The 20,366-nt window shown below is 31.6% G+C and overlaps 2 protein-coding genes across 3 annotated transcripts in view; one reads left to right on the plus strand and one right to left on the minus strand.

Moving 5' to 3' along the window:
* LOC108737506 overlaps positions 1-5,433 on the plus strand; it is a 33,384-nt gene extending 27,951 nt beyond the window's left edge. The window contains exons 11-13 of the mRNA XM_025975606.1: positions 3,956-4,025; positions 4,862-5,047; positions 5,110-5,433. Of these exons, the coding sequence (XP_025831391.1) occupies positions 3,956-4,025; positions 4,862-5,047; positions 5,110-5,249 (396 nt within the window). The 3' untranslated portion in view covers positions 5,250-5,433. The remainder of the gene's footprint in view (positions 1-3,955; positions 4,026-4,861; positions 5,048-5,109) is intronic.
* Positions 5,434-5,567: 134 nt separating this feature from the next.
* The window catches only part of LOC108737532 (dual oxidase maturation factor 1), a 55,510-nt gene continuing 40,711 nt past the window's right edge, over positions 5,568-20,366 (minus strand). For both annotated transcript variants that reach the window (XM_018470412.2, XM_018470413.2), the window contains exons 4-9: positions 17,282-17,416; positions 14,922-15,138; positions 13,833-14,044; positions 12,628-12,835; positions 10,368-10,595; positions 5,568-5,812 (exon numbers count right to left, since the gene is read on the minus strand). In XM_018470412.2, coding sequence (XP_018325914.1) covers positions 5,767-5,812; positions 10,368-10,595; positions 12,628-12,835; positions 13,833-14,044; positions 14,922-15,138; positions 17,282-17,416 — 1,046 coding nt within the window. In that variant the 3' untranslated portion in view covers positions 5,568-5,766. The remainder of the gene's footprint in view (positions 5,813-10,367; positions 10,596-12,627; positions 12,836-13,832; positions 14,045-14,921; positions 15,139-17,281; positions 17,417-20,366) is intronic.

Genomic DNA, 20,366 nt, shown 5'->3' on the forward strand with positions numbered 1-20,366 from the left:
GTTACTCTTGTTACGTGTAATATGTCGTAATAAGCAATGTCGTAAAAACCAGTGTTTTTTATAAGGCGGTCTAACAGAATTAAGCCGGGACCTATGATTTTGGTCAATATAACCGGTATGTTGTTCTAAACGATGTCGTAGTAAACGGTTTTGACTGTATACATAGGTATTTATTGACACTGTAACACAATTTCACCTAATAAATATGTGAAATAGTGAAAATGAAAGTACCTTTAACGTTTTAGTATCTCCCAGATCTTCTCAGTTGTACTTATGTCAAATGAGCTTCCGCATTATAATAAGTGGTAGACAGTATAATAGAAGGTGCACACACACCTTTATAACGACCGGGTGGCATGACCTTGAGGCTTAGACATGACAATGATACCGAATCAATTCCAGGTCCGTCTGCTTTGGTCCAAGTTTTTCAGTGGTTTCTTTGCATCATTTAGGAAGTGAATTCTGGGGTAGTAATATTCAACGAATAATCTTCTACTTTCTTCTTCTTCTTCATTTCGTTCGTCTCATCTTTCTCATCCCAAACACCCACCATCCATGCCTACGATTCCTAAAAAGAAGGGCTTTCCGCCCTGCCCTCCAACGTTATCCGGAGGGACTGTCCGCCTACTAACATTGGTAGGTGGTGAAAATGAAACGCCTAAAAGTTTCTTTCCCCCTTATTACCAAACCTTTCCCTCGTCTGATAGTGTGTGATCAATCTAGTCTAGTTCAACTACTTAATGCGTGAATTGAATCTATTACTAAAACCAGTAGGTTTAGGGTGTGTTCAATAAATTGAGCAGAGATTGCATAGTGTTAAATTTCACCTGATCTGTGAGTAGACAGAATCAAGATAAATACTATTTAATTTTTCGCTCTTATTTTTTCAGCCGAAAAAAATCATTAGTAGAGCGTCAATTGTCTGACAAGTATATACGAAAATGATTGAGTGGATTGTATTGTAGTAACTTCTTTTGTAACTTTCTCACAAGTTGCTGAAACTCGCCGGTAACAGGTGGCAAAGTATTCCTAAATGATTTTGATAAACTAACACTTAGACTTCAGTAATACATAAAATAGAACAGAAAGCGTTTATGACACGCCTTCCAATTACTGTAAGTTCCCAAAATTAAGAACAAAGTTTTGATTGGTACCTATCAAAGAACAAGCAATTAACGTAACAATATTATTTTGCCTTAGGCGTGATATCCACTTAGTAACTACTCAACATTATCCCTGTAATTAAGGATGATATTGTGACATTTTATATACATGCCTACATCTAAATGCGTGAAGAAACTTGGAAGTTCTACGTTTTGAAATCATTTCTGTAGAAATTAACTGATGTACCTACCTGCCTACCATACTAACGAAAATTTTGTTCCTCAGGGTTGATAATTTTAACCATTCTCTTCCATCTCACAATCTAATTTCGTATTTTTATTCTTGAAGAAACTTGCAAGTAGGAACGAATAAAAACCGAACTGAAAACACTATTCTAAAAGTAATATTAGTTAACTCAGAGATTATGATAGTAATGAAATACGTTTAGAGTCCTATATAGGATAATTACATCATGAACTCAAATGCAGCTTTGTTTATGCGCTTCTCTTTGTCATTAGGCTTGAGAGCCTGCACAAGTTGTAATCGATAGAGCTTGTACACTGAAATTGCTTAAACCATCGGCTAATGCTTTTTCTAGGGTGGTTCAATGACGAATTTGGTACAAAATTCCCGCTGCACTACAGTTTGCAACTCACTTTTTGCGAACTTAAGAACGAAGAAAACCTTGTGCTCCACAGTAGCCATCTTACTCACATTGACAGTGAAACGAAATGGCGGCCTATTACCGCGCGAATTCCACCGGTCGCTTCTGGAACAATAACCGAGTATTAAACTCTTTAAATCTCTTTTCATTGGCATAAAGATTTGTACTTTAATAAATACGAATTTTTAAAAATGGGTCCATCATTTATAATAACCAATTTCTGTATTATTATTTAATTTCTTCATTATGATGTCAACTACCTGTACTGCTATACAAGCAGGTAATATCGATGAACACAAACAAAAATATCTGTTTCTTTTTGTCGTAATACTTATACTCCTTGCAAGTTTTAAGGATGCAGCAACTGCTTCATTAAAATTTGCTACACTGTCACATGAGAGCAGCCACGTAGTGCGGCGATATAATTCGGACTCGTAAATAAGTATCATGTTACATCATTGTAACAGTTCTTCTACAGTGATACACTGACCTACTTCAATGAGTAATGTTGAATTTATGAAATAGTTTATTGAACTGCACGTCAGTTTACTAAACATAAGGATGAAACGTTAGAAGATGAAATAACTACTAGACGTTGGCTGCAACATGAGCAAGAAATACAAAAGAAATACAACACTGAAGCTTTTGAATTGCCTGCTGATCGAATTAGGCGTTGGATTGTCGTATTTCTTTATCAGAGAAAGAATTAAATTTGCATGTACTTTCAACTGGAGATTTCTTTAATACAGTAAACTTATGGAAATACAAACGTTTACATAATTTACATATTTTATAGATCCTACCTACCACCGCTTGCAAACTCCAGATTTATTTCTGTTGCATCCTGTGTTGGCACGGGCATATTTCTAGACTGGCTAAAAATGTTATTAGTCCCTCGAAAGTCATCCGGTAAAGATATCCTTTTTTTTTTGGATGGACATTCTGTCATTGCATTTCGGTAGAGACGTTGGAGTATGCAGAGAAAAATGCAATAATTATACACAATTGTGCATTTTTTATGACTATCAGCACTCAATTAGTAAGCGTCGATGAATTCTGTTGAAGCTTCTTCCGTGGAAAATAAATATTTGTCACCAGCCAACATGTTGCAGAACATTATCATAAAGAAACCATGACAATCGAGCGATAACCTTTATTAAGGTTCGAGATGACATTTGTAAGTTCTATCGACAACTAGAACTTAATAAGCTAAGAAACGAACTAAGCAGTTAGCAGTAATTATGAGATTGACAAACGCGAAGGCTAAATCCAAAAATAAAGAAAGCTAAACCACGTTTTCTTCTTCTGCAGATTCCAGTTTTGAAATAGAATTTAACTAGAAACTAGAAATGACCAGACTGGGCTGTCGAACATTTATCACATTGTGACAAAACGAATGTTGGATTAAATATCTATGTTATTTTTCATAGCTCTACGAGAACATGCGAGACAAGGTTTGGACTAAAATCCTTTAATATGGAGAAATATATGAAAACTGTAATCGTTACTTCAATAAACAAGTATTGGACGCGTACTAACCCATCTTTATTTTCAGTTATAACATATCAGACATATTGATTTAAAAAGTATTAGCCATCTTTCCCGGAATTACTCTATATAGATAGTGTTGATAAAATAATAAATTTAAACAAAAAACTTACACTGTTCACTATTGTAAATCTAAAATTGAGTAATGATTATATTTTGCCGGTAATTATACTCCCTCAGTCTAACCAAATGACCTTGAAATGCATATGTTACATATATTCAAGAAAATTAAATGCTTTTAATTTTTTACTCAACGCCCATAATCATGAACCAACTGTTTAACTGTCGATTCAAATATTTTATTGCCCATTCAATAGGCAATTCTGTTCTAATTAATATTTGCACTAATCATGCACTAGGTCTGATCAGTATTCTGAAATATTTGAAAGGTAACCTATAGAGGCACTGTTGAGTGCATTTCGTGAAAAAACCACAACGTAAGGAATGTAAAAAGTATGCATAAAAAGTATCCCACTTAACGAGCCGTCAATGATTCAGAACACTTGCCAGTTGGCAGCTGCGTTATTTTATCGCCTTTCGTTATTGCAAGTGACAAAACTCACATACCTATTCATGACCTTCGCAATAGCTGGTACGTATATAAGACAATTTCTCGTGACGATTATATAAACGTTACAGTGGGAATACACTGGAGGTATCACACGAATACGCGTCATCGTCATCATTTCCGGAGCAATTGGAGCTTTCGGTAAGGTAATTACCCTTATGTTTATGTATATCACAGAGTGGTGCGAGATGGCTCATTCTATTTCTTTTTCATGTAAGTTCTTCTCTCTTAATTTTTCCGGCTGCGCGGATGTAAAAAGGCAGTTTAGTACCTCATTATTTCCCGTTATGCTATTCAATTTCAATTTCTCAAGAAAAAAGTACACACCTCACGAAGTGCCCACGTTGAATTCGTTCTTCAGGATTTGGTTGTCACTTACTGATAAAGTTTTTAGTTGAATTATAAGAAGACCATGTCTGATCAGTACTTCGGAATAATTAAGAAAGAAGAAGATACATGGAAAATAAATAGAATGATCCATTTCGCACCACCCAGTATATACCCAAACATAAGGGTAACGATCTTACCGTAAGCCCTTACTGCCACCGCAATGAAGACAAGTGCAGACTGCTACTACATACCAGCTGCTGGGAAGGTCACGAGTAGGTAGGTGTGTTTCGTCATTTGACGCTGCGAAGATAACGCGGCCGCCAATGTGGCGAGTGTTCTTAGTTATTGGCAGTTCATTAATTAGTGTACCTTTTGCACATAGCTTTTATACCCCTTACGTTGCGACGCTATCACGAAATGCACTATACAATGCCTCCAGATGTTATCTACCTTTCAAATATTCCGATTAGACATAGAGTATTAGCTTAGTCTAAAGTTAGCAGTAACATCTGCATACGACGATAAATTGATAATTGATGAATATTAACAATTAGTTTAATTCATTTGTAACTGCCAAATTATATATAACAAAATTTTTATCAACTTTTTTATTATCAAATATTATTTACCGTTCCTTTTTGTTTAAGTTATGGTATTAATCAGCTTCATATTGATTTTCATGCCACAAAATAATCTTGAAGATAGTAAATATTATGTGGTAAAAAGAAGATTTTTACCTTATACGGCAGTGATATCTGTTATCTTAAATATAATTTTGGGTTCAATATTACTTTTTGAAGTTTGGCATGGATTCATACTATGGGTAATTTCAGGTGAGATATTTTGCGACGATTCTACAATAACTTCTTTATTACACAGAATGTCTGATTTGTAGGTCTGGTGTTATTTTGTCGATGTAATTGCTGTAGTTGCGAAGGTCTCTTTCCAGAAAACTCCGAACGACAGAAAATTAACAGTTCCAAAATGAACATTGAAGATATTGAATACGACGACTTTGTTTTTGTATCTAGTTGACACAGCACTGGTGATTCAGATGAAAATAGTGAAGAATTATTTTATTATTCAAATTACTAAAGCGCTATTTTTTAATGTGAATTAATATACTTATCTAATATTTCTCTATTTAAAATTAGAAATGTATACCTGTAAGTGTTTGGAAATATTAAAGTTGCCTTAATTTATAAGGGGCAGCGTTTATAGTTTTAATATCTATTTGGTAAAAGAAGAGAAAATAAAAGTGCAAGTCAAATATTTATTAATAAAAATAGTGAAGATAAAAATAAACACAGATATTACTGTATTACAAATATTTACATAAAAGCAAAACATTATTTTATATTGTTCTAGTTACTATATCAAAATCACAGAAACTGTTAATTAAAATCTGCCTCCTTCCTTTGTTTACTCATGCCTAATATTTGTGGTAAAATAACTTAAAGTTACAATTCAAACATTAGTACATTTTATTTTAAAATTTGGAAAATGGACCTAAGTGAACGAGATTACTTACGATTATATCATCTTTAATAGATTAGTCCAATGATTCCATCCCAGTGAAGAGCTTTTTGGTTGTTAACCTTAAACAGTCATAAAACATGGAGTAGTTATAATTTAGTCCTTTAATACCCAAGGTGTTTCGTTAGTAGTGGAGTAATCTAAGTTCTAAAACATAGAACTGCGTATGGGGGCTCCAAAACTACTAAATTGGATTTTATGTTAGCAATAAGTCTCACGATTATTGAGTTATTTGGACTTTCTTGTAAAATTCGAATCACTAGTTGCGTCATAATCACATAGGAAGGATTTTTTTTAAATTTATTTTTTGCATTGTATTCTTGAATATGTAATCGCGCTACTGTATTGTCACATGCGTATAGGCCACTTAACATACATGGTGACGAAAAAGAACAGGTTTCTAGACGGCATATACTGGATCTTTCCAGAAATTGGACAGCATTTATAAATAGTTGTGGCGAGATCGAGGAATAGTAGTAGTACGAGTTTGAGTTACGTGGTGATACAAGGCGAAGAAGAAAGAGTGACCAAGTGACATAGTAAACACTACAAATGGCGCAGTGAACGCCATCTGTAGCACGATGCTTCATTTTAGGATTACGTATGCTCCAACAAGGTCCACTTGTGTGGATATCTACTTGCTGAATGCCGGGATTCGTTTTTCGATTGAAAACCTGATCTGTAGTAATTGAATTACTTACTTCAGTTAGTTGTAATGACCGTAAAAGTATAACTGGTTTTGTTATTAAAATGAATAGTAATATTATTTTAGTAATATTATGTATTGGAAAACAAAGAAACAAGATATCGTTACATTATCCAGTTGTATCATCAATGTTTATCCTATTATTATTTTCGAAGACAAGTTGTATTAGAATGACCAACACGCTGGAATCTAAATTTTATAAAACGCACTGTTAAGACAGCAGGTAAAAATTGGTCTGTGTGCGACGCGCTGATGAGATCCAAAAAGACCGAAATCGCGATCCGCATCTGGCAGTTTCGACAGAATACAGACCACTTCGAATTATTTTATTCGATTACGGTAACGTACCTATCACGTTGAGGTTAGCTACGCATCGTACTACAGATGGTGTTTACCCCGCCATTTGTGGTGTTTTATATTTAAATACCTACTTTAGAAACCTCTTAAATGCTATTTCAACAAATGTCGCTTAATTTTTGTTTCTTTTGTGTAAAGAAACCTCTTAAATGTTATTTCAATAAATGTCGCTTAATTTTTGTTTCTTTTGTGTAAAAGTACTGATTTGTGTACTAATTGTGCAGTTGTTTAAAAATTTAAGTTTTTTTGTTAAATTTAAGCACAGTAACTACTTACAAGTTCTATATTACAAACTTTTCAAGAATACTATGCATAAAATTTCAGTTTCCTTTATTTAAATAGTCTTGCTGAGAATTTTTCGAAAATTTTAAAAATACAATTAAGGTACATTTAAGTAATATGGTTCTCATTCAGATTAAGAGCAAGAAAAAATAATAACAGCTAAAAAAAATATTGTTATAATGCACACAAACTATATTGGAATTAAAATATTCTGTTGAAATTAAAAGAAAAAAAACACAAACATAAGAATGCTGCAACAAATACAAGAAAATGTGTTTCAAACCATATTTTTGTTTTTCNATGAAACGAGGCAAGAAAAAATAATAACAGCTAAAAAAAATATTGTTATAATGCACACAAACTATATTGGAATTAAAATATTCTGTTGAAATTAAAAGAAAAAAAACACAAACATAAGAATGCTGCAACAAATACAAGAAAATGTGTTTCAAACCATATTTTTGTTTTTCTCCGAAATATGACCCAAATACCAGAACTTAAATTTTTATTATTCAGAAGAACAACAAATTAGGATAGTAAAACATCTCCTTGTCTTCGGCAGCGCCCATTTCATGAATCCACGGATAACAATTAGTCACATACTACAGATGGGCATAATTGAATAATTTTGATAATTGAAAATGATCACTAGAGTATTATAAATAATCAAACGACCATTCGAATGGTTTTCTTCCGCATAATGACGTCACATTCGCAGTTCGAAGATAACGCTTGCACTCGAGCGATCGCCGTTACTCTGAGATTGATGATTCGACATCCTAGACAAAAACGGATCGACCATTGAAAATGTGATATTCTAAAAGATGATTTTTTGGTGGAATTTTAAATCAAATATTAACCAAACTGTAGCAAAATACAGATTTTCTACATGGTCTCCCCGCAAGTCGATCTGTGTAGGTACATTACAAGATTAACAATCAATTTGTTGCCTAAAAAAATTGAAAATTCAAATGACCTGAAATATTCAATAAAAATGTTTGAAATTTCCGATGTTCTAATTTAGGATTTCAGATTCTTACAATAAAATTCATATAGTGTGTGTACTTAAGTTGGCAGTATATGGGAAACTTTATTATTATTAATCTTACAAAAAAAGTTTCTCTTTACAAAAGGTTCTGCATAGTCTCAGACACATAATGACATAATCAGAGTTAATAATTTGTTAGTTATATACAAGTTTTGACATTACACATGAAATTTGTGTACCTAACAGTAAAAAAGCTTCATTTTTGAAAATAGCAGCAACCTTTATAAAAAATAGTTGTTGAGAATTAAAAAGTAGTTACAAATATGAATTAAGTTTCGGGAATTTGAAACTTTGTTTTTAAAAACGTTTATTAAAAACTAGAAATTACAATCGACTTCCTTATTAGAAGGATGAAAAGTAACTTCTCTAAAAAACTATTCTTTCTTTTCTCTACACATAAAAAATGAAAATACATAATACATATATAAAAAAATGATGAGGCATTAGGTTTAATGCAATACATAGAACATACGAGTAATATAATACTCAATGATCAGCGTGTGAAATATAGGTGAATATAACTTATGCAACCATATCTATCAATTGCTAAAATTATGATTTTATATATCTTTTCATAGTCTTGCCCCATATGAGTAAATATACCTACATAGTCCAGTCAAATGAGGGAAATGGCTGAAGAGAACCTTACAATGGAGAAAACTATAGAAACACGGGTTATTTTATCGGAAATTTCGTGAGGAATGCGAAATTATGATGATGAAATGAAAATTATTTGCCCTGCATAGGGGGGGAGAGAAAATCCGCAAAAACAATTGCAAATTTGATTATCTCGCGAAATATGAAAGATATGAAAAAAAGTTTCAATAAAAGTTTTTCAGAATGCCATTTTGCAAAACAAAAAGTATTGATGACTTTTTTTCATATCCCTCATAGAACAAAAGTTCTGCGCGCCTAATGGCAAAGAGGCCTCAAAATTCGCGGAATTTTTTAAAAAATTCAAAACAATTATTAAAAATTTAAAATTGACAATTTAATCGATTCGTAACTTATCTTAATCGCTTAAACTATCTTTTCAGAGAAAACAAAATTATCCATTATTTCATTGTTTTTTTAAACAATTATCTTATTACCGTTAATAGATACAAAAAGAAATGTAAAATGCGAATTGGTTCCGTTTAGGCTGTTTATGCAGAATTTTATTATGTATTAATGAAATTTACAAAATCATAATTTTAGCAACTGATAGATATGGTTGCATATATACAACTACTTCTTGATTCGGTTCTTCTTAAAGGTTTCTGCTATTTTCGCTAATAAAGGTACGTTAATGTTACACAAATTTCATATTTTATTCTAAAATTTATATAATGACTGATAAATTATCAAGTCTGGTGATGTCATTATTGTATTAAACCATACAGGACTTTTTATAATGAGCAACTTTTTTTTTTAAGATTAATTATGAAAAACTATCCCATATGCTGTCAACTTAAGTAGGCACACTATATATTTCGGCCAATATTAATTATTTTTTAATTTCGTAAAAAGGGAAGGAATGGAATTTGAACACGAATTTGAGTTTGTAAAATGTTCTACTGTAAAACTTGAAAGAACAACGAAACTTATATTTTAAGGAGTTCATCATTGTTTATCAACATTTAGAACTGTTTCAATTCTCAACAGAAAATGTAAAGTATAGGCTATTTATAGATGAAATATCATCAATGTATCTGTACTGTAGCAATTCGGGTTGACATCGTTTAAAAAATTATTTCTCGTTACACCGAATACGAATTTCAATACCGGCGTGAATGTATGACGTGTATGCACACATATCTATCTCTTTTTCTCTTCTCTTGAGTTTAGAGAAGATAGCCCATCTGTTTAGGTCATATATCGATTGTTATCTAAACTATTTCATTTTCAACTTGTATCAAAATATTAACGTGTTAAACAAAAACGCGTGGTTTGTATGTAGTAAAAACACGAAATTTGGTTCTAACGTTAACAGCAGTTCCCTATAAATCTATTTTGATCCCTGAAATAATGTGTCTATCTGTCAACAGATGTTACTGTACAAAAAAATAAACTGGTCGGCCATTTTCATGACGGATCCATATAACTCAAAAACTGAGGGCTTTTACTGGATATAAGATAGAATTCACTTTTCTGAATTGATTTCCTATATATGGTTGACAGGTTATTCAATAGTTACGAGACCTCCACTACAATAAAGTAATGAAACGAGGAAAAATATAGGTACCTTGGTAAATCTCCCCTTTGAATATCTCTGCTTGCAGGTACACTATATGGCAAAGATATTTCTGTGTATGATTTAGAAGACGCAGGATATCTCACGTTTGGAGTAGACATAGTAGTTCTAGGTATCTGATATATCCACGGCGATTGAGGAGTATCCATTTCAAAAACTTGGTTGTCGGCAGTTTTCTTCTCAGGAACTTTATCGTCACGGGTTTTTGATGATAACCTCCTGAACAATGAATTATTTTTATATATACAAAAGTATTAACAATTGACTGTGCACAGTTGACAAAACTTTGTAAACAATTAGTTTTGAAAAATAAACTCGGTATATATAAAGGGTATTGATTTTTTATCAAAAGATGGAATGTATGAACAAAAATGGAACAGCCACAAATATACAGGGTGTTCAGCTTTGGAGAGTGTTAACTAGATGCATAATAGGGAATCGCATGATGGGCCAATCAGAGTGCTTAAAGGACAAAAAATTATAAGGAAACCAAATGTTACAGTTTGAAGCCAGTCCTAACAACCTACAGAGAAATTACAATAACCGAACAAGTACATCATGCCGGTTGTGGAACGATTAATAAAGTGAATATAAACAGCACACTACTACTAGATATTATATATAATAATGTTTGTTTGGACACATATTACGATAAAAATTAGTTAAACAACTTTGTTCATCGCTAATAGAATGCACTACTTTTTAAACTATACCTCGACGTGGTAATTTGAATAAAAAATGAAAAAGAAATTAGCTTTACGAAACCATTAATACGTAAATTAATATCATCTGGATATGTAATTATAATTTCATTAATTGTAAGGTAATGTTCCAAACCACTGTTGATACATTGCCAAGGTGCGTTATATTTTTTTCAAGGGTTGTTTACCAATAGTCCTATCTTCCCATTAGAAAAAATTAATTACCATATTTCTTTATCAGTCACGTTGAACTTTCGGACCACTAAACATTTACTTAATTTTTTTGTTTTATAAAGCGCTTCACCTCCTACAAGCTTGCTACTTGTTTCAGAAACACACTGTATAGACGTATATCAGACTTTTCGAAATGGTTTAACTAAAACAAAATTATAATATATACACGAGCTATTCATAAAGCTACTGAAATGCGCATTGGGTCTTTCATCTCACTCGAAATTTCCCGTATATGGAATGCAAATATTTTTTTTTGTTAGCTTAAATTTTTTTTCTTATATGGATTTTTCATTATATATATACCTTTAGGTTTAAGCACAATATAATTTCATAAAACAATTGCTATCTTAATTTGTAAATATTCCTTTCCATGGCCNAAAGTCGATCTTGAAAATTGAAAACTCCCTATCGTACAAGACGTACTTTTTTAAATGGAACACCCTATATATTCTATGACCAAAATAAGAGTGAGTTGCATTAATGTTTATGTCACCCAAACTTTAAGGATTTTGAAATGTGAATTTTGTGAAAATGTAACAATTTCAACTTTTAAATTCTTAACATGTAGTACCGCTTTTAAATCTAAACTTAAATTGCTGCATGATTAAGTATTGTATCGCACTATAAAAAATTGACTAATGTAAACAGGGTGTTGAAAAATTATGATTAAATAAATACAAGCTTTAAACGGCAATAACTTGTTTAGGTTAAATAGAACCCCTTGCATTTTATGTCGACAGCAGTTGTAGAATTAAATCCTCTATTGATTACTATTAAATCTTCCTAACTCTTGACCTTTTCATGAAAAATGCACGTTTTCAGAAGGAAATGTGATTACAACAAATTTACTATTTATCGAGTCAACTATGACATATTGACAGGTCAGAATTACCTACATAACAAACTACTGGAACACAGTAAAAACATTTCATTAACAGCACTGATGGTTTATGGGGTAGTTTAAAGGAGGAAAATAAAGAACTGTTGGAAATACAACAAATAATAATGTCTTAAAGCAAGTGTTGAAAATGACGACCGCATGATTCTAAAAATAAACGTATTTTCTTTTTTGTCTTCAGCAACATTGGTCAACATTTCTGAATTTTAGAGGTGTTATAATCATAAACAATTCCTTTTACATATCCCCACAAAAAGTTAACTTCACGGAATTACTTTTTATGAGGATCTATCTCCATCTCCTATCACAACACGAAATATGAACTATCACATTACAGAAGCTTTAAAAATTATAGATTCAAAATCCACAAATATATATGTATGTAGTTAAATTTTTTATTGTATTTTTTATACTGCACCTTAGAATTCTTGTACCGAAATTTTCTGTTTCTTCCAATTTTCCGCTGCTTGATCTCTTCTTCTGAAATCGTTTTCCATGACTATCTTCGATTAGAATGTGGCGATCGTATGGCGTATCATAATTCACTTCCAAAATGGTGGAAAAACTGTGAGGATAAAAAATTTCGATTGCTGTTATTATCAAACCAGATATTAAGCAAATCGTTCCTAAAAAGAAAATGGAAAAAGGAATTACAGATACGTAAGTAGTTCATTTAGTACAGTCACTGAAGGTTTTCACCTCCGATTTCGTTGAACCTCCATCGATTTTCTTTAAAAATGAGTGAGTAGTTAGAGTATGCCTCAAGAAACAAAAGTGACACAGTGCCAACTTGCGCTTTTACCCTAGAGGTGGATGCCACCTCTTCTCGGGGATGGACATTGTTTTATGAAAAATAACCCCAGAAATCGATAGAGGGGCCAATTGTAAGCAAAATTTGTTATATAGAGTTATTCAAATAAATCAATACTTTGAGTTATATTAAAGATCAACAATTTTGATTTTTCGTGAAAAAAATGCATGCTTTAAAGCGGTTTTTCATAAATAACTCAAAAATTTACAAAAAAGTTGTCATTACCAAAATTGAAGCTAAAAAAAAAAACAAAAAACTCCTTCCTTAAAAAACATTTTAATATTAATTCAAAGTGAGCTATAGGTAATTGAATGTATACTTTTTTTTGGCGAGTACTCAAATCTAAGTATTCAAGCTTAAATAACGGGAAAACGATGCATTTTATAAAATATACTTAGAAATACCTATCAGATAAGCTGCAGAAGAAGTTGATACCATCAAAAAAAAAACACAGCTATTGAGTAAAATATCTAGTAAGATAGTAAGATTTGGATAAAGTAATAAAGTAGAATAAATTTCAGTTTATTTTATCTTGCATAAAGATAATGAGTACTTAGTAACGAATATAGCCAAATGTTGAATAAAGTGAAAAACGGAGACATTACCTAGCAAAAACAGAAAATAGGAAAATTCTTTAGGCAACCATAGTTTGGTTTGGTTATAGTTGTCCTTTTTAAATTTTTTTCGTTTTTACTGTTTTTGATAGGTAATATCTCTCTTTCTTTTAAGACTATATACCAACCACTTGCTTAATTCATAGTTTTGAAATTATGTATGCAATTATTCTATACAATAAAACAACGGAATATTACCTGCAGCTAAAATTAACCAACAACACCATCCCAATTGGAAATCTATCGTGCTACCTTCAATATGTATCACTAGAGGGTTTTCTGGTAACATCTGTATGTACCCAAAAACTGTACTAATAAGTAATAGACCACAAATGGTCATTAACATGGCTCCATACCTGGGGACTGCAGCTAGTAACATGTTCATTAATAACCATGTGGTGAAGGAGGTCCTTGAAAATTAAAAGTACTGATTTAACAGGAAAAATTAAAATGAGTATTAGAGTTTAAAAGATAAGTATTATAATTAAATACATTTAGGTCGAAATATCTACTTGTAGTAGTGATAGTAATATTATAATACCAATTTTTAAAAGTTAAGATAGAAAAAAGTCGATCTTGAAAATTGAAAACTCCCTATCGAATTAAGGTGAGCCGTTAACGCGGAATCGGCTTGTAGCGAATAAATGTGGTATGAAATAATAGTCTTTGTATTGAAAAAATATTTTGTCATATTTAGGGTGCTCTATTTAGAACCTACGACAAGCAACTTAATTTATTGAAATGAACTCTCTCTTTTGTTACATTTTAGAATTAATTTAATAATAATCAGGAACCGGTTTTATAAAAATAGCGCTCCAAATCTTTTATAAACATGCTTCGTTTCTCGAAACTTCCATTCTCAATAACAGACTCATTTTAAATGAAACTGTACCTTTCATTGCGCCATTAGATTCTGCATAAAATTTTGCGTCAACCTATTTAACACTTTGTAGTTTTTAAGTTGCTAGTAAAAAAAGTTGCTTGACATACCTCTTAAAAATATATGAGAAAACCCTTTCGGAATGTGTAAATTGCTTTTTTATACAACTTTTACTGGATTATTTCAGTATTTAATAAATATTACAGATTGCAATCAATTGTTTTTTCATAATTAATATATTTAAATTAATGTTCTGATAGTTACTTAGACGATATAATTATTACTATGTAACAGATTTTAATCCAATACAAAATACTAACTGCATGTTAATTATTTTTATAATACCATTTTTCATTCTACGCCTTGATAAACAATAACAATACGTTTTATGAGGAACTAACTATTACCAAAGCATAATTGTGGCGTAATATCCAGCTATTCTGTACTGTCCACCCCACGATAAGCCCTCTTGGCCTAAACTAAAGTATTCAACTACGGTGAGAATAGGAAATGGAAGACCTCGCGTTATAGCTTCTCGAAAATTACTTTCCAGTTTATCTGCTGATTTCCAATCGAATCTTTCGTTGAATTCTATATCAGAAGTCCAGTTGGATGCTGGCGATGCTGTTCATGTTAAGAGACATTAATTAATTGTTATGCCTTTTGTATTTATTAGCTCCTAAAACTTGATTCTGCTTGATAGCACTTTACGCAACTTCAATCAATTCTAACAAATTAATCCACATAAACTTTTGGTAAGAAGGAGGCGGCAATATTTTTTTTTAATACAGATTGATGGAACAACTATCATATGATGATATTCTGTTAATATTATAGGTACTAATTACAAAACACGAGTAAAGGTAAACCAATAAATAATATTAAATAGTTAAAAGTAATTAGGGTAGGTACATAATAAATAATATAAATAATTAAAAAGCTAAGAGACCATGTGGTAACACTCACACAGCATGATTAAAAACAAGATTTAATTGCTGTCGGTTGATGGTATATCATGTACCAAGAACCACATCTTTGCAATTAAGGCAACTGACACTAAAAATCAAATTTCAAAAAACTATTATTATATAATTCCTACGTTTTGCTCACGATTGTGAGCTTCCTGAGGGAATCATTACAATCGAATTTTGGAATGACCAATAGCAATTCTTCTATTTTATGCAATGTATTTCAACAATTTAAAATAATTTTTTTAAATAACAATTTAATTAGAAAGTTAGAAGAATATTTGTAAGGTTAATTTCAATACATTAAAATTAATTAATTTTTACCACTACAGATAACCTTAAATTAAAAAAAAATACAACGTGTAATTATACAACACGCTACTGAAGTGAAACTTCTTCAAACACACAAACATACCGGGATAAGGGTTAAGGGATTACTTTAATGGTATTATTTGTACACTATGCTTCGTACGGTTGCAATGCTGATAGTAAATATACTATAGAATGTCTTTATATACAACAATCACAGCTTTTTTGTCATTAGACAATACGAACCGGCCAGTACCATCGCAACCGCTATGTCCCTGCGTTTTAAGTCTGTAATATCTTCGAAAATATTCATTTAAATTACATGTTGTATTCATATTCATCTATATTAAATGCACAATGTATTTAAAAGTACTTAATTTGATAAGGATTAATGCTGTATTGCTTAAAATCGCTTCATATATAAGCCATTATTTCTCGTAAAAAGTAAAGGATAAAAAATGGTTATTGTGGGTTATCCCTAAGAGATTGACATATACCATCGGGGACTTTTTTGTAGGCCTTTTTAAGGCGTACAATACTGTAGTATATTATCTTGATCTATCTCGTAGGGTTCAGCCAGCGTTTGCAATGTAAGCGCAAAAAAATGTGTTTATTTACGACATCACATTACAAACCTCTAGAATTATCAGTATTTCTCTACTATATCATGCATGTATTATACATATAAACCTTCCTTTTGAATTACTCTATCTGTTAAAAAAGAACGCATTAAAATCCGTTGCGTAGTTTTAAAGATCTAAGCATACATAGGGACAGACAGCNCTATAATTTTTTTTTTAAATGACTCATTGTTAATGATGATATACATTTATAAATTGGTTCAACGATTCTGTGACCTACATACGTATGCCTGTAGGTTCATCCACGTTTTTCTTGAAAACGGTGAACTTTCAAACTTGTAAACATTTACTTAATTTTCTTTTTATTTTTTATTTACTGGTGTCCTATCATCTACTGAAAAGTTGCCACTTATTTCAAAAAGACCCAGAAGAGGTAAATAAAATAACCCGTAAAATTTTCTGGCTGCAATTTGATAATTCCAAATAAGTATGTAGTAGGTACACTAGCCTTTTTACAAAGACATGAATAAAATAATAATTAGTGTGTTATGTTCAACTCGAGATCTTTGGCTGTACACATGTGGCCGAGAATCCACACGAATATATTATAACATTACATAATGCACGTATACATACATGCTCCTGCTTACGTAGGTAACATTAAACTTAACATTAGGTACGTACTTACTAAGGTTTATGACAATAATACACATAAAACTTTATTGCGACTATTAGTAATAAAAACTAACTAAAATAACAAAAATATATAAGCATAATATGCAATTCTTAATAAGTTTACTCTTTAACGAATGCAATCAATCAATTGTGGTATAAAATGCGAAATTCATTCATTCTGTCGATTACAAATATATAGTAAAATTATTGGCATTGACTTTAAAACCCATTTACCTTGTAAAGTAACATTGACATGGTTAAGTCCAATGTAAACACCCAAATCGGCGGCGACCTTCTCCCTTGAAAATGCTCTGTATGTACTGATTATGGATGTCTTACCTACATGCCAACCAGAACCATATAGGGACACTGAAATAATTATACAAAATTCAACATAATCTTTTAAATTTGTTTCAATACTAGGGGCATAGAGTGTAACCAAAAAAGAAGCAATATGGAATCTGCACCCTGAGGAAAGCACGATTGCTCCGCTGAAATCGGGGCCTCATGAATTATTATTAACGATTGCGCCCAGTATACAAATTTTTATTATGCAATTTAGTCATCTTACCCGCACACCCCTTCAGTTTTCAGCAAGTATAAATAAAACTAAAGAAATATATACCTAATTCTTCCTTTACTAACTGTGCGTTATAAACAGTAAAAGCAAAATAAAATGGAAGTAATATTGTGTGAAAGAGGTATCGAATCACTAGTGGTAAATTTTTATAAATTTTATTTTTTAAAAAACCTGTTCATTCGATTACATTATCGATGTACAAATAGAAAATGTAAGGTATGTTTAACGTAGTGCAAAACGTCTTTCTTTTTTTAAAGTTACGTGCCTTTTGAAAGTTAAAATATGGTTAGTTTAGGTTGTCCTCTTTCTCTTTAATTATATCTGTCGAGACCACGTGACTGTCCTATACTACGACTTAAAAAAGTATGAGCTGTTTTCAGTGCTAATTCTTTTTTTACCAGAACGCGTATAAAATTCTTAGCATTAGCCGCAGGCCCATTTGGGTATGGCAATAAACTATGCCAGGGATGAGTAACGTACGGTCCGTGGGTCGCTTGTATTAAAATTTATGTATATGTATATATATTCTTAGCATTAGCCGCAGGCCCATTTGGGTATGGCAATAAACTATGCCAGGGATGAGTAACGTACGGTCCGTGGGCCGCTTGTATTAAAATTTATGTATGAAATCTTTACTTTTTTAAAATTTTATATTTTTTTCTTCTAATGTTTATTATAAATAAAGTTTAATTCCCGTTGAACCGGTTCAAAAACCGGTTCACGTATTTGTTTCGGTTCGGTTCGAGTTCCGGTTCAGCAGAAAAAAAACGTTCCGGACTCCGGTTCACGGTTCGGAAAAACAAGCCGGTTCGTTCCGGTTTTTGTTCCGGTTCGGGTTCGGTTCAAACCCTTGTTTATAATAATACATATAAAAATTCGTCAAAAATTAGAAAAAAAAATCAGCAATNTTTATTTATTTTATACATATACGTAAAATATTTTTAGATGTAAAAATATTGAATATTAAATATCTAATATAACAAATTACAAAATATTTTGGTATTTTTTTTATTGTTTAATTAAAAAAATTTTTGTTATGTTTTTTGCATTTTGCTTGGTCGAAAAAGCTCAAATGAGGCTAGGCAAATATTGAAGATATTTTATCACGTCCCGATTTCTTACTGGACCTACAAATGACAGACGTATATATGCAAAAAATATAAATAAGGGTCTCAGCGGTTTTTCTTGTCATTTGTATTTAGTTCTTCCCTGTATATCAGTATCGAATAATTGTGTTTATTTAGGACGGCTAGATCAATTCCGGCATTTTTTGCTAAATATTGCTTTCCGAGAAAGGTTCTTATGGAGAGAAAAATTGGAAAAATTGCCCAGAAAAATGTAAAAACCTCACATTTCTTTTATCATGGAAAACTACAGAGTAAATTAAAATATCTGTCTCCAGCTGTCAAACATTTGACAAAAAAACAAAACAAAGACGCGTTAGGATTATCTTTAAAGTGTTTTCAAGTTGATTAGGCTGTATGGATATTAATCTATGCCTGCTCAAAATAAAGTTCGAACAAAAAAAGGATTTGTGTGTTATCAAGGATATAAAATTACTGACGTACGTGTCATCATTACCTCTTCTGTGCGTGGCATTTTTTTAATTGTTTTTGAATTTCCATTTCTCTTATTAATTTATTCATTTTTTCTATTGGACTGCCACAAGCCAATAACTTTTGACAGAACGAAGTCTGTCGGGGCAGCTAATAGTCAATCATAAAAACGTACATTTATTGAATAATAATTATTATTATTTATTAGTTATATATTGAAAACTCTTAAATGAATGACAATCTGTTTATCGTTTTATTATTTCTGATCCATTTTAATTTCTCAGTCAGGCATGAAAACATATAAGACTAAGGTACTTCTCTTCACAAAAATAATGGATATCGACCATATTCTCCAATGCCTTTTTTAAGGTTAAATACAGAACGGTTGATTCGCATAATTTTGTATTTATAATGTAGAATATACTATAGTAGCTAAAACAATTGTCTATTTTAAAACAATTTCTTTATCAGAACAAATCTTGGTATTTTTGCGTAACAATATAATAGTGGTAAAGTACAAAGAATCTATTAAACAAGAAGTTGCAATGTGTAAATTTCAGACGGGTATTTTTATCAAGTAGTTAAGTCTTTTTTTTCGGATTCTATGACGTACATTTTTGTGCTACGCCGCTTCAGGGCTATAATGATCTTCGTACCTAGTACTGAATATGAAAGAAATCCCGTTGTTACGGTTAAATACAAGACGGTTGTCTTTTATAGATTCTTATCAGAACAATAACTTTGGTATTTGTCTACCAAAGCGGTAGTGTCTTGGTAGATGATACAATTATTAGAAAGTGATACAAATACCAAGAAATTGGTACATCTTTACGTTTAATATCACTGGGGTCTATCACCCTCCTCGGTACGCCCATGTAGGGAACTACCGCGAGGCTCTCCTCTGTGTACACGCACTAATTGTTTGATATTTTTGTAATCACAGGACTATAAACAAGAAAATGTGAGTTGATGCATTAGCTCATATGAAGAGTAGAAATGCGGAGAGGTACAAAATGTATGGAGGGCGAATTAAACAAACTGTCAGAGGTGAAAATATCAGATAAAAAAAGTACCAAAGTAGATTCAACCTTTTCCGCATAAAAAAAACTGCGTCACACTATCACTGTAATTTTTTTCCAAGAATTTAGATTAACGTATATAAATTAAAAGACGCACAATTCTG

The sequence above is a fragment of the Agrilus planipennis genome, unplaced genomic scaffold (genome assembly GCF_000699045.2).
Source record: "Agrilus planipennis isolate EAB-ADULT unplaced genomic scaffold, Apla_2.0 scaffold139, whole genome shotgun sequence".
In the NCBI taxonomy this organism is placed as follows: domain Eukaryota; kingdom Metazoa; phylum Arthropoda; class Insecta; order Coleoptera; family Buprestidae; genus Agrilus; species Agrilus planipennis.